General features: G+C 43.9%; 1 protein-coding gene across 1 annotated transcript in view; it reads right to left on the minus strand.

Annotated features, from left to right (window-relative positions):
• Positions 1-3,564: 3,564 nt before the first annotated feature.
• Positions 3,565-15,000, minus strand: part of LOC111980804 (neurexin-2-like) — a 655,826-nt gene continuing 644,390 nt past the window's right edge. The window contains exon 21 of the mRNA XM_070449631.1: positions 3,565-6,873. Within this exon, the coding sequence (XP_070305732.1) occupies positions 5,984-6,873 (890 nt within the window). The 3' untranslated portion in view covers positions 3,565-5,983. The remainder of the gene's footprint in view (positions 6,874-15,000) is intronic.

The following is a 15,000-nucleotide window of genomic DNA, read 5'->3' on the forward strand; positions in this document are numbered from 1 at the left end:
CGCGTTTCCAACTCACACACTATGGAGAACATCTGGCCTCCAACTCCACACACTATGGAGAACATCTGGTTCCTCCAACTCCACACACTATGGAGAACATCTGGCCTCCAACTCCACACACTATGGAGAACATCTGGTTTCCAACTCCACACGCTATGGAGAAACATCTGGCTCCAACTCCACACGCTATGGAAACATTTGGCCTCCAACTTCCACACGCTATGGAGAAACATCTGGCTCCAACTCACCACGCTATGGAAACATCTGGCCTCGCCAACTCCACACGCTATGGAGAACATCTGGCCTCCAACTCCACACGCTATGGGAGAACATCTGGCCTCCAACTCCACACACGCTATGGAGAACATTCTGGCCTACCTCCACCACTCCAACCACGCTATGGAGAACGATCTGGCCTCCAACCTCCACACACACTATGAGAACATCTGCCCTCCAACTCCACCACCACTATGGAGAACATCTGGCCTCCAACTCCACACACTATGCTTGAGAACCATCTGGCCTCCAACTCCACACACTATGAAAACCATCTGGCCTCCAACTCCACACAACTATGTAGAACATCTAGCTTCCAACTCCACACGTATGAGAACAATCTGGGCCTCCAAACTCCAACACCACTATGTGGGAACATCTAGTTTCCAACTTCCCAACATCACGCTATGAGAGAACATCTGGCCTCCAACTCCAACACTATGGAGAACATCCTGGCCTCCAACCCCACACACTATGGAGAAACATCTGGTTTCCAACTCGACACAGCTAGTGGAGAACATCGTGTTCCAACTCACACATATGGAGAACATCTGGCCTCCCTCCCACTATGAGAAATCTGGCCTCCAACCCAACAACTATGGAGAACATCTGAGCTCCAACCGCACACCTTATGGGCATAGAAGCACTTCGGTGGCTCCAACTCCACACACTATGGGAAGAACATCTTGGTCCTCCAATCCTCCACCACTATTGGGAAACATCTCGTTCCAACTTCCAGCACGATTAGTGGAGAACATCTGGTTCCAACTCCACAACGCTATAGCGAAGACATCTGGTCCCTCCACACTATGGAGAACACTTGGTCCTTCCAACTCCACACGCTATAGGAGAACATCTGGCCTTCCAACTCCACACACTATGGAGAACATCTGGCCTTTCCAACTCACACCTATGGAGAACATTCTTCCTCCAACTCCACACTACTTATGGAGAACATCTGGGCCTCCAACCCCCACAACACTAATGATCTCTTCTCCAGATGTTCTCCATAGTGTGTGGAGTTGGAGGCCAGATGTTCTCCATAGTGTGTGGAGTTGGAGGCCAGATGTTCTCCATAATGTGTGGAGTTGGAGGCCAGATGTTCTCCATTATGTGCGTGCTCATTATATGGGAGTATACACTGGGTGGTTGAAGCCCTGAATGCTGATTGGCTGAAAGCGTATACCATGGGTATGACAAAACATGTATTTTTACTGCTCTAATTACATTGGTAACCAATTTATAATAGCAATAAGGCACCTTGGGGGTTTGTGGTATATTGCCAATTTACCACGGCTAGGGGCTGTAACCAGGATGCGTCGTGCCTAAGAACAGCCCTTAGCCGTGGTATATTAGTCATATACCACACCCCCTCATGCTTTATTGTTTAAGTATACACTCAGTTTATTAGGTACATCCATCTAGTACCGGGTCGGACTCCCTTTCCCTTCAGAACAGCCTGAAATCTTTGGGGCATGGATTCTACAAGTCAAAAACATTCCACAGTGATGTTGGTCCATGCTAATGTGATGGTATCACGCAATTGCTGGAGATTGGATGGCGGTACACCACAATTTTTGCCATTCTCCTTCAACCTGGGGCGGCAGGTAACGTAGTGGTTAGAGCGTTGGGCCAGTAACCAAAAGGTTGTTGGATCAAATCCCTGAGCTGAAAAGGTAAAAATCTGTTGTTCTGCCCCTGAGCAAGGCAGTTAACCCACTGTTCCCCGGTAACTGACTTGCCTAGTAAAAAAATAAAAAATAAAAAAACTCATCAACAAGCTATTTTCGCCCACATGACTACATGTTTTTTGTTTATCACACCATTCTCAGGAAACCCTAGACACGGTTCCGCATGAAAAGCCCCGATACGGGATCCGGCGTGCCTGGCACAGACGATCATACCAAGCCCAAAACTCGCTTAGAAACAGAATGCCTGTCCGCCTGCTTTCTATAGCAATCCAAGGCCACGTGACTCACTGTCTGTAGGAACGATCCATTTTCCTAAATGGGGTACCTAATAAACTGTCCGGTGAGTGTATAGTATTTCAGCTGGTAAATACAGTATGGCCTCTGTGTGTAGGTAAGCAGCACGCCTATCTCCTCTTCCACTCGTCACCTATGCAACCCTGGAAGGCAGACAGGATTGTTATGTTGTGATGTCTGTTGTGATGTCTGTGCATGTGTATTAATGACTTCACAACGACTCCTGACAGGTGTACTGGACTAGCATTATACTGGAATAATACCTTAAATATCTAGCCTCATTAGTCCCTATAAAGCGCCAGCTTCAAGTTCCACTTCTGTAAGTGGAAGTAGGAGCTACTTAGTGTTATGTATGTGTTAAAGAAGGAGATACTTAGTGTTAAGTACGTGTTAAAGTAGAATATACTTAGTGTTAAGTACGTGTTAAAGTAGAAGATACTTAGTGTTAAGTACGTGTTAAAGTAGAAGCTACTTAGTGTTAAGTACGTGTTAAAGAAAGGAGATCTTAGTGTTAAGTACGTGTTAAAGTAGAATATACTTAGTGTTAAGTACGTGTTAAAGTAGGAGCTACTTAGTGTTAAGTACGTGTTTAAAGAAGGAGCTACTTAGTGTTAAGTACGTGTTAAAGTAGGAAGATACCTAATGTTAAGTACATGTTAAAAGTAGGAGATCCTTAGTGTTAAGTACGTGTTAAAGTAGAAGCTACTTAGTGTTAAGTACGTCTTTAAAGTAGGGAGCTACTTAGTGTAAGTACGTGTTAAGTAGAAGATCCTTAGTGTTAAGTACGTGTTAAAGTAGGGAGATACCTAGTGTTAAGTACATGTTAAAGTAGGAGATCCTTAGTGTTAAGTACGTGTTAAAGTAGGGAGATACTTAGTGTTAAGTAGTGTTAAAGTAGGGAAGATCCTTAGTGTTAAGTACGTGTTAAAGTAGGGAGATACTTAGTGTTAAGTACGTGTTAAAGTAGGGAGATACTTAGTGTTAAGTACGTGTTAAAGTAGGAGATCCTTAGTGTTAAGTATGTGTTAAAGTAGGGAGATACCTAGTGTTAAGTACATGTTAAAGTAGGAGATCCTTAGTGTTAAGTACGTGTTAAAGTAGGGAGAATACTTAGTGTTAAGTACGTGTTAAAGTAGGAGATCCTTAGTGTTAAGTACGTGTTAAAGTAGGGAGTTACTTAGTGTTAAGTACGTGTTAAAGTAGCAGTGTTGAAATAAGTGTTTTGTTACAACTCTTCGACGTGAAAAAAACATCTGGAATATATGTGACTGACTGAGACCAACAGACCACGCAACAAGTGATATAAGAAGTATATAACCAGTGTATTCCCCTCTGTTAATGTACACATATTTAGAGTCATCTCACTGGAACACTTTAACAATAACATTTAGAAAGAACAGGAAGATACTGGAGGAGGAGGATGGAGAGGAACATAAACCGGACAAACTGGATGAGGAAGAAGGATGGATGGAGCCAGTCTCCCAGACTTGGCAGCCGTTTTGACTCTAGCAGTTATAGAGATAGATATAAAACAATAGAAAATAGAAGATGGATAAGACCCAGTTCGGTCTTCAGTTAATGAATGGTTACATACAATCTGCCATTGTGAGTAAGGGGATGAAGATGGGGGGATTGATTTAGGAAAGAAACAGAGGTGAGGTGGCAGCAGTGATGGAGAGGAAAGTATCTTGTCTCCCTACTGACAAGGAGAAAACACGGTTTTTGTTTGTAACCCAAATCACATTTGCTCAATTACCAATTATATATCAATTTCCAATTTCCCAGAATCAATTATCTTTGTCATCATTTTTCTCTAAACAGGAAGGGAAAACACATATTTTCTTAGTAATGGATGAGAGATTCAAATATTTAGACATTGCACAAACTTTTTTTTTTGGGTTTTCTTTTCTTTTCATGGTACAGTTTTCTTTTTTAATAGTTGAGAAAATTGGACTAGTAGAGTTCTTGTCCATCTGCTGTTCGCCTTGTCCTGTCATTCTTTTTCTCATTGAATGTTTTTCACTAGACTTGCCCTCATTGGCTGTCATCAGTCTTGACCAATGAGAGGCAAGAACGCAGATCCAAGGTAACGTACGCTTTCCCCCAAAACTAGGGGGCGACAGTGGGACTCCAGCAAATGAATTCACATTTCCATCAAATGTCTCGCATTTTTTGAGGGAAAGAAACCTGCGTTTCCCACTGTCGTTGAATGTTGGTCATAGTATGTATGATTGGTGGGGCGGGGGGGGGGGGGGGGGAATCGTCTCATGTCAAAGTAGCAATAGTCCATCAAATTCGTTATTTATCACCCAGTCCACTGATACACACGCATTCGGGTACATTTCTCCTCTTATGCTCTCAGTTAGGTCCATTGGTTTTTTTTCTCTGAAACTTCTATACATATATATATTTATTTAGAACAAAGTCAGTTTGTCTGCTGGAGGTTGGTTTCTGGTCTGTGTTTGATAGTAACGACGTGAGCTGCTTCCTCCGCATTAGTGGGCTCAGTAGGGGGAAATGCTGTGTGGAGCCCAGAAGAAAACACATGACGGATAGCCTATCTGTTGGAAAACTGAAAGACGACCCAGGGTTTTGGCCTCAGAAGTTGGTTTTGCAGCTAAAACGTAATAAGTAGCATCCGTTGGTTGGTTGGAGTTTTTGTTGTTCTCACGCGCTAGTTAAACGTTATCAATCAGCGTCATCATTTTTTTTTTCTCCACAGAAATAGTCATCTCTTTTTTGTAAATTAATACTACATGCTTGAAATACAGCAGAATAATGTCGCATCAGTTCCTCGGGACCGCAGACATGGAGAGAAAGAGAGCGCACGAGTGAAAGAGAAGGGGAGGGGGAGAGAACGAGAGAGACTTTACGAGAGGAGCGAGGTGATGTTTCAATACTTGGAGGAGGGAAGAAGGCAGATTTGACACCTAGTTTCTGTATATTGGCAGTCATTTTGTGTAATCATACTTGGCTAGCAGTGAAGTTTCAACTTCCAATACAAACCCATCTATTTAGATAGAATCAACCCATTTACGATTGAATCCGTTAGCTTGTTGACTGTTTTGACCCGCTACATAGCATCTGATACCAAACAACAGGCCTCTGCTCTAATTCTGATGGTGGTTCTTCCTTCTCTGTGTCTCTCTGTAGCCCCATGCTTAACTCTGATTGGAGGCTATATACAATACAATACCCTTTAAAACGCTGCTGGATTAGCTGGCTCCATTGTAGCATGAGCTCTGGGTCTGGCGATTGGCACAAAATTATGTTGCATTGAGCGAGGTTTGGCAGCCATTTGTTGTAGCCAAGACTTTGTCTCTCTGTGTTTAAAAAAAAAGAAGGTTATACGGCCATGTGAGAAAGAATATTACTGTAATGGAGAAAAATACCACACGCTTTTTGTAATAACTGTAGTTAAAAAGGAGTATGTGTAGATCTAATGAAATATGTTGCTTTTCTAATCTCATCTTTTATCTCTCTGCTTTAGGCTCTATATGGGTTGAGAAGGAAAGCTAGGAGGTCATTTTGTCAGTAAGGTTACCTCTATACTAAACAAAATAAAACTCTGCCAACAAAGATTTGACTCATTACTCTACAGTTGTCAGTTCATCTAGTGCCTCTCTCCAACCTATACCTTCAACTCTTCCCTCTCTCCTCCTCTCCGCCCCTCCCTCTCTCTGTGCGTCTCCTTTCGTCCTCTGTGTCTGGCTAGGCCGGTCTCAGACATAGTACTCCTTGTCTTTGTTCTTCTTGTTCTTGATGGTTGTCTTGGCTGTGCCTGGCTGCTTCTCCTTCACCAGTGTGCCGTTGCTCTGCGTGGCCGAGTTACTGATGTAGTTACGGCTCTGGTCCACCTGGTAGGAGCCCTCGTCCCGGTTACGGTACTTGTACATGGCGTAGAGCAGGATGAGGATGCAGAGGGCGGCGGCCGCCACGATGCCCACCACCATGCCCGTGGTGCTGGTGGACTCCCTAATCACCTCTACCGCGCCGGGAGGCCCTCCTCTCTCCGGGGATGTGGGGTCTGGGGTGGGCACATGGGGGAAATTGGGAGGGTAGGTTACGCCCGGGACGTGGCGGTGGCGGTCAGGGTCGGAGGAGGGGTGGGCGGGCGGCAGCAGCACCTGATCCCGGGTGTTCATCTTGCCAGCGGGGTTTTTGCTGCTGCTGCCGCCGGGCTTGTTGAGCCTGGGGCCTAGCTGGTTGGGGTTGGCTGTGGGGGTGGAGGACAGAGGGGGGCGGTGGGAGTTGGGGGGCCGGTGGGAGAAGTGACGGTCGTGGGGGTTATGGATGCCACCCTCGTTGGGGGGAGGGGGGAGGACCGTCCTGTCGGTGACGAGGGGGGAGTTTTTGTAATAGTCCTCGTCGTCCGACTCGGTCATCTCACCCGAGCCGTAGGCGGACACCTCGATGGGTCCCGCCTCCTCGCAGTCCTCCTGGTCCAGTGGGCAGGGGGGGCGACCGTTGGGCAGGGGGAGGGACTCTTTGGTAGTTTCAAGGAAGGGTAGGAGGGGCCGGTAGGTGGGGGGCGGGGGGATTACGGGGTAGCGGGTGGCGTAGGGGGGGTCTAGGGAGTCCACAGTTATAATGGGCAACACTAATTCACCTCCTAGGACAAGAAAGAGACAACGGAGGGAAGAGAGCATTAGTGAGAAACTGAGGGCACCTCCTCGGGACCAAAATAGAAAAGCAACAACAGTTCAAATGAAAACACCAACACCATTATTAGAACATCACTAAAACCTAACATGAGGTTAGTTCTAAAGCTAGTTTAGGTAGTCTCTAGTCTTCTATTTAAAGAGTTAAGTTGACTAAACAGATGTACAATACATAGTATAAAGATAATAATACATATTCTGCTATTCCTGATATCTCCCTGACGCTAGACTGGACATGACTACACAGATATGTTACTGTACATGTTTAAAAGACTAAACAACATATCAACATCTACTAGATACAAGTTATCCTTCTCTATCTGCCTGTCTATGCTGTTCTATTTCTACGCTAGCTTTCAGTTTTTCTTTGGGTTAAATAAGATAGCAAACCACGGAGTTCAGGTCACTTACATCAACAAATTGGCCGCATGATTTTTGCATGAAAAAAAAAATTACAAAAAGAAAGCTGTGTAAGATTGTTCTCGGATAGTGATAAACAACTTTCCCCCCATTTCTTTTTATTTTATTTTTTGTGTGAAAAATAAAATAATTATCTGAATAATTCATTGTGTTTTTCAGTTTTCATGAAGAATGGTTCAAATCCCATTCCGCCTGGGGGCATGGTGATCTGTATTCAAACTCTAAAGACCAGCTGGGGGAAACTGATTCCCCTAGTTTCTACCCTGAAACACAGTCTACAGATATGGTCCCAACACCCATATCCTCCCACTAGATATGCTAAAACATGGGACATGAAGAAATCCTATTCTCAATTATCACTTGACACAGTTAACAATTTCTCAGATCTTTCTGTCTTACCCGGATCTCTATGCCTTCATATTCAGTCTTAGAGGGGAATTGAATGATTTTGCAAACTACTTTTTTGTCCTTTGTAATATAATCACACCCACAGTTAATAAAACATTTTAGGGTGTTACACATCAGTACATTGCTTTGAAGTTAAGTCAGGACAAAATCATTGAGTCAAACATAGGAGTGCCAATAACATACTAGGAAAGTGTTAGCAGTACATAGCACAACATAAATAACAAGTTACATTCCTTCTTCGAAAAACTATTTGCTACCCTCTGCCGCATCCCATAATCTTGTTAGGGTCACAATCACAGAAACAATTTGCAAAAATGTTAGGGGGCAGTTTGAAAAATTATTACATTTCTCTTCATGGACAATGATAAGGTTAGTCACAGAAATGTCCATAACATGAATCATACATAGTCTTAACACTGGGCCTTTCTTGAGTTGATGAGGTAAATTAATGTATCTAAACAGAATAGGGATCGGATAAAGTGTGGGTGTGGAGGAGCCTAGAAATGTGTATCGAGGGTATTTTGGGGTGTATTTGTCACCCCCAGGCCAACATATCACACCAGCGCTCAAGTCCCTCAAGCCACATTTTTCCTGACAACCCCACAATTAATAGGACAAGGGACTTTCAGAAGGGTTATAGAGCAACTTTTACACAAAACCTCTCAAAAGATTATCAACAATAATACACAGCGCACAAAAACAGGCCTTGAAAAGGAGTAAAAACATGAATGCTGAGAAAGAGAAAAGTTAGTCACTATTCAACCTTATAGGATCCAGCCCATTCCCAACTCATACAACTCCTACCGCACAGCCAAAATGGCCGCTGTGTTACCCTGGCAACATAAAGGTGCCTACTTTTATGCGTGTTTCTCTGTGTCTGAAGGTTAAGATACACCTTTGAAGAAAGTGGTGGCATATTTGAGGAAAAGAGAAAAATTCACAGAGAAAATGAATGAACCATTAGCCCAAATAAGATAGCACTATAGATTCTAAGATGACTGGTCATACATATTATGTAAACATGTCAGATTCTGAGTTATCTTTCAAACGTTTCCTACTTTCCCTCTTTCTGGACTCTAGAGATAGTTAGCTTCTTCTCTGAGTGTCTAGATAAGATGGAGGTGCAGCTTCACTACATATACAAAAGTATGTGGACACCCTTTCAAATGAGTGGATTTGGCTATTTCAGCCATACCCGTTGTTGACAGGTGTATAAAATCGAGCACACAGCCATGCAATCTCCATAGACAAACATTGGCAATAGAATGCCCTTACTGAAGAGCTCAGTCACTTTCAACGTGACACCGTCATAGGATGCCACCTTTTCAACAAGTCAGTTTGTCAAATTTCTACACTGCTAGAGCTGCCCCGGTCAACTGTAAGTGCTGATATTGCGAAGCGTCTAGGAGCAACAACAGTTCAGGCACGAAGTGGTAGGCCACACAAGCTCACAGAATGGGACATCCGAGTGCTGAAGCGTGTAGTGCGTAAAAATTGTCCTCGGTTGCAACACTTACTACCGAGTTCCAAAATGAAATAGGTTTGGCCGAGCATGGCCGAGCAGCCGCACACAAGCGCAATGACAACTGTTGGCTGGAGTGGTGTAAAGCTCGCCGCCATTGGACTCTTGAGCAGTGGAAACGCTTTCTTGAGTGTAATGAATCACGCTTCACCACTTGGCAGTCCGATGGACGAATCTGGGTTTGGCGGATGCCAGGAGAACGCTACCTGCCCAAACGCATATTGCCAAATGTACAGTTTGGTGGAGGAGGAATAATGGTCTGGGGCTGTTTTTCATGGTTCGGGCCCCTTATTTCCAGTGAAGGGAAATCTTAATGCTACAGCATACAATGACATTCTAGATGATTCTGTGCTTCCAACTTTGTGGCAACAGTTTGGGGAAGGCCCTTTCCTGTTTCAGTATGACAATGCCCCCGTGCACAAAGCGAGGTCCATACAGAAATGGTTTGTCGAGATCGGTGTGGAAGAACTTGACTGGCCTGCACAGAGCCCTGACCTCAACCCCATCAAACACCTTTTGGATGAATTGGAACGCCGACTGCAAGCCAGGCCTAATTGTCCAACATCATTGCCCGACCTCACTAATGCTCTTGTGTCTGAATGGAAGCAAGTCCCCGCAGCAATGTTCCAACATCTAGTGGAAAGCCTTCCCAGAAGAGTGGAGGCTGTTATAGTAGCAAAGGGGGGACCAACTCCATATTAATACCTAGGATTTTGGAATGAGATGTTTGTCCACATACTTTTGGTCATGTAGTGTATCTTTACCTCGCCATCTGTCTATCTGACGGAAATTGTGCCTCGCTGTCCCCCTGCTTCTCTGTAGGCCGACTATCCCTCACTGCGTTCCGCTACCGCGTGGCCCAGTTATAGGTGTCTGACACTGAAAGAGTGTTGTGAGAAAACCTAAAGCAGCTATGCATCTGCTGGAGCTGCTCATTGTGTCTACAGAATATAGCTGGGGAAAAGTGACACTTGGTTAAAGGAATTGTTAAAGAGTCTTTGTGCACCTGCTTCTAATGTGAATCCAAGACTTCCTTCGAAAGTACAGTCATTTATTACTGTTCACATTCTTCTCAAATATGTTGCAGGCCTTCGGGCCTAATTATCATAAATGAGTATGCAAAAGCATTTTGAGAGGACCACCCCTGCAAACGATACCACCACTCTCTACTGGCCACAGAATTCACAGCTTTAGCGTGTGCCATAAGCTTTGTCATTGGTGCCATGATAGGAGAAGTTACTGTTAACCACAGGATGGAGAAGATAATGGGTTCTCAACCCTCAAACACAGATGTCTACATGTACAGCTGCACCTGACTCGCTCATCTCTTCACTGAGTGTTTCTTTGTCTGGACACAGTCCTGTCAACACCTCTGATATACTTCCCCTTCCCATGACTGTGCCCTGTAACGGCATATGCAGCTTCTGATTGGTCAGTTCGCACCCATAGGTTGGCCACACAGCCACGCCATTGGCCGTATGATGAATCAGCTGGTGTGAATGGACTTGTTCAAACAGGCTTCAAACGCTCCGGTCATCGTCACAATGAGAACTGCCAAGAACCCATAGAGAACCCATAACACTGCCCTTCGTTTGGAAAATTGAAAATCCACTTTACTCACTCCATTGTGAAATGATTTGACCTGTTGAGAGAGTCTGAGCTTTCCCACTAGTTAGGCCAGCCTGCTGTGTTGCCTGTGTCGGTCCTCTCCGCAGCACTAGAGAAATAGTCACCTTTTTAAAACCAAAACTCCAAAGGGGTGTGTATTTTCCCTAATAAGCAAGCAGATCGTTAAAGATGGATACTGATGTAAACACTGGGACTTAGTTATTCTACCTATCACGTTGGCTCGTCCTGAACAAACACTGGGACTTAGTTATTCTGCCTATCACGTTGGCTCGTCCTGAACAAGCACTGGGACTTAGTTCAAATCAAATCAAATTTTATTTGAGTTATTCTGCCTATCACGTTGGCTCGTTCTGAACAAACACTGGGACTTAGTTATTCTACCTATCACGTTGGCTCATTCTGAACAAACAMYKGGRCTTTAGTTATTCTGCCTATCACGTTGGCTCGTCCTGAACAAACACTGGGACTTAGTTATTCTGCCTATCACGTTGGCTCGTCCTGAGCCACTTGAAATTTTAACGGTTGAACGACTGACTGTTCAGAGTTTGTACGTTGCATAAAAATTGCTTCTATTACGTTGTGGATTAGAAATCGAGATTAGAAATCGGTATTTTCTAGTCTCTGTCTAACCTAATGCATTCTCCATCTCTGCAATGGTCTGCTATACTGGGTAATAATCCATTTCATGAAGACTACATCCTTGATTTAGTTAAGAAGTTCTTTGTCTGGACCTAGTTCGCATTCAATAGCGAAAAGCACACCGTTTCCTTTCACATAGACAGTGAATAATTGAATACACAGTCCACACATGCCGTCCTACGTCCTGAGGGAGGGTAATGTATTCTGACGTTGATTGATGAAACTACGTTCACCCCGCCTGATTGATTACGGATTGCTCCGTCCCACAATGCACTTCTGGATGGGTCCCATGAATTCTCCCTGGTTTTGGCTTGGTCGGCAGCCTAGTGTTTCTACCTCAGCGTGACGCAAATTAGAGGGTCAACGTATGAAATATCAACGTATTTACCAATGTTTGATCCTGGGCTGAGTCAACGTATGAAATATCAACCTGTTTACCTCTCGTTTGATTTTTCTATCTCCCTCTTTTCTCTCCATCTTGTCTGCTTTGTCCCCTCTCGCTCTCTCTCCATCACAGTCAGTCTTCTCATCTCTTACTAATATTTACTGAAATATTTTAGTATTTTAGTTTAAAATCCACAACGGTATTTAAAACCACAATCTCATTAAGGACTAAAGAGTAAGAAAAAGTGACATTAATCTGGCAAACAACATTTGTTTACACCTTTTCACAGTTTTGATGTGATTTTTGGAACATTAATTCATTTTGATTTTGATATGGCTGCAGCGTTTGTTTCCTTTGGAGAGTGGAGTTGAAGCTAGTTGATATTCTGCCTCAGTGAGCATATTGGATTTGATGTACCTCATAAGACAGACAATATACTATATATTGATGCACAGAAAAGGCCTCAAATATAGTCTTTTGACACATGGAAATATATATGTAGTATCAACCAGCATAAGTGTGTACATTCATCTGAAAATCTGAATTCAGACACTGTATAATACATCTGCAAGAAGAAATGAAATATATGAATATAATTAATGAGGTAACTTTTCAATTATCTCTTTTGTCTTGCCCATTCACCCTCTGAATGGCACACATACACAATCCATGTCTCAATTGTCTCAAGGCTTAATATTCCTTATTTAACCTGTCTCCTCCTCTTCATCTACACTGACTGAAGTGGATTTAACAGGTGACTTCAATAAGGGATCATAGCTTTCACCTGGATTCACCTGGTCAGTCTATGTAATAAAATAAAGAGCTGGTGTTCCTAATGTTTGGTACACTCAGTCTATTTCAACATCTCCATACAGATACCCACTGTTCTCAATGGATCAGTTTGACCAAAGTTATTTCTGCCCCACCATTTGTTCTTTAAAGCTGCAGTATGTAACATTGTGGGAACCTGACCAAATTCACATATAAATGTGTGTTATAGATCTGCCATTCTCATTGAAAGCAAGTCTAAGAAGCGGTATGTCTGTTCTATGTGCAGTATTTCTATGATTCCCGTTCTTAAGTTTCATTTTTGCATATTTTACTTTGGGTTTTGTACACCAGCTTCAAACAGCTGGAAATACAATATGTTTGGTTATGGAAAACATATTTCACATCGGCTTAGATGATACAATGATTATATACATTATACTTGCTTGCTTAGTCACATAAACTGAAATTAGGTGAACTATTAGAATTTTTGCAACCAGGAAATTGCGCCGCGATTTCTGCATAGGGCACCTTTAAAGGAAACTGAACCTTCCATCTCACTGACTTGGAGCTCTGTGACAGCACTGTCACCTGTCCCTCTCATGAGACATTACTGTAGTGTACATGTGTGGGAGAGAGAGAGAGGTAGAGAGAGAGAGGGAGAGAGGGAGAGGGAGAGAGAGGGGGAGAGAGAGAGGGAGAGTGAAAGGGAGAGAGAGAGGGAGAGTGAAAGAGAGAGGTAGAGAGACAGAGGGAGGGAGAGAGAGGTAGCGAGAAAGTAGAGGTAGAGAGAGGTAGAGAGAGGTAGAGGTAAGGAGAGGTAGAGAGAAAGGTAGAGGTAGAGAGAGGTAGAGAGATGTAGGGAGAGGTAGAGAGAGAGGTAGAAGAGAAAGTAGAGAGACAGAGGGAGAGAGAGAGAGGTAGAGAGAGGTAGAGAGAGGTAGAGAGAGAGGTAGAGAGAGAAGTAGAGAGACAGAGGGAGAGAGAGAGAGGGGTAGATTGTTAGCAGACTAAAGGGCGGCAGGTAGCCTAGTGGTTAGAGCATTGGGCCAGTAACCGAAAGGTTGCTAGATCAAATCTGTCAATCTGCCCCTGAACAAGGCAGTTAACCCACTGTTCGTAGGCTGTCATTGTAAATAAGAATTTGTTCTTAACTGATTTGCCTAGTTAAATAAAGAGAGAAGACTGGAACTATCTGTATCTCTTTGTGTGACTATGTGCGTGAGTCCTCCAAAGCCGATGCTGTGGTGTAGATAGCAGGGCTTTGTTAAAGGAGCCCTGCTATGTATTCTTCCTATTCTGTCTGGGGCTCATTAAAAGTGAACGAAACCAAATCCAGGCTCGGTTGGATGATGTAATTACAGCAAGTCTAACGAGGCCAAATATTAATTAGCCCGGTGGGAGAGGCAGGCAGGGCAGATAGAAAACTCAGACGTTACGCAGGGAGGGATCCAACATCTCTTTCTCTCTTTCTCTGTCGCTCCGTCTCTCGTCGGAGAACAAGGAGACGTGATGCACATCTCAACGCCAATCACTCCTCCAAGATGTGGCTTTCCACCCCTCTCTCTCACTGTCTTTCTGTGGCCGCTTCTTTCTTTCATGATCGGTCTCACTCTCTCCCTCTCTGTCGCCTGTTCCCCTTCTTTAACTTTGTATGTGTGTTTTGATATGTGTGCTTCCATGTGTGTGTGTATGTGTGTGTGTGTGTGTGTATGTGTGTGTGTGTGTGTTTCTTTCCCTTTGGACTCCACTGAAAAGCCTTCAGAGAGTTACAATGCCCCTGCAGCCGGTTCATATGAGAGGTAGATCTCCCCAGTCATTGGCTCATTTGAGAGGTAGATCTCTCCAGTCATTGGCTCATTTGAGAGGTAGATCTCCCCAGTCATTGGCTCATTTGAGAGGTAGATCTCTCCAGTCATTGGGTCATTTGAGAGGTAGATCTCCCCAGTCATTGGCTCATATGAGAGGTAGATCTCCCCAGTCATTGGCTCATATATATGAGAGATAGATCTCTCCAGTCATTGGCTCATTTGAGAGGTAGATCTCCCCAGTCATTGGCTCACATCAGATAATGCTAGGTCTCTCACAGGGGTTTTGTTTTCTAGGAGGGATTCAGGCTGTTGCCATCCCCCTCTACTACGACTGTGATATGTGGTTGTCTCACCTAGCTATCTTAAGATGCACTCACTGTAAGTCGCTCTGGATAAGAGCATCTGCTAAATGACTAAAATGGAAAGGGTTACAGAACATAATGTGTGTGTGTGTGGAGGATAAATGTGTGTGTGTGTGTGTGTGATGTTCTGTCTC

The sequence above is a fragment of the Salvelinus sp. IW2-2015 genome, linkage group LG3 (assembly GCF_002910315.2).
Source record: "Salvelinus sp. IW2-2015 linkage group LG3, ASM291031v2, whole genome shotgun sequence".
Taxonomy (NCBI): Eukaryota; Metazoa; Chordata; class Actinopteri; order Salmoniformes; family Salmonidae; genus Salvelinus; species Salvelinus sp. IW2-2015.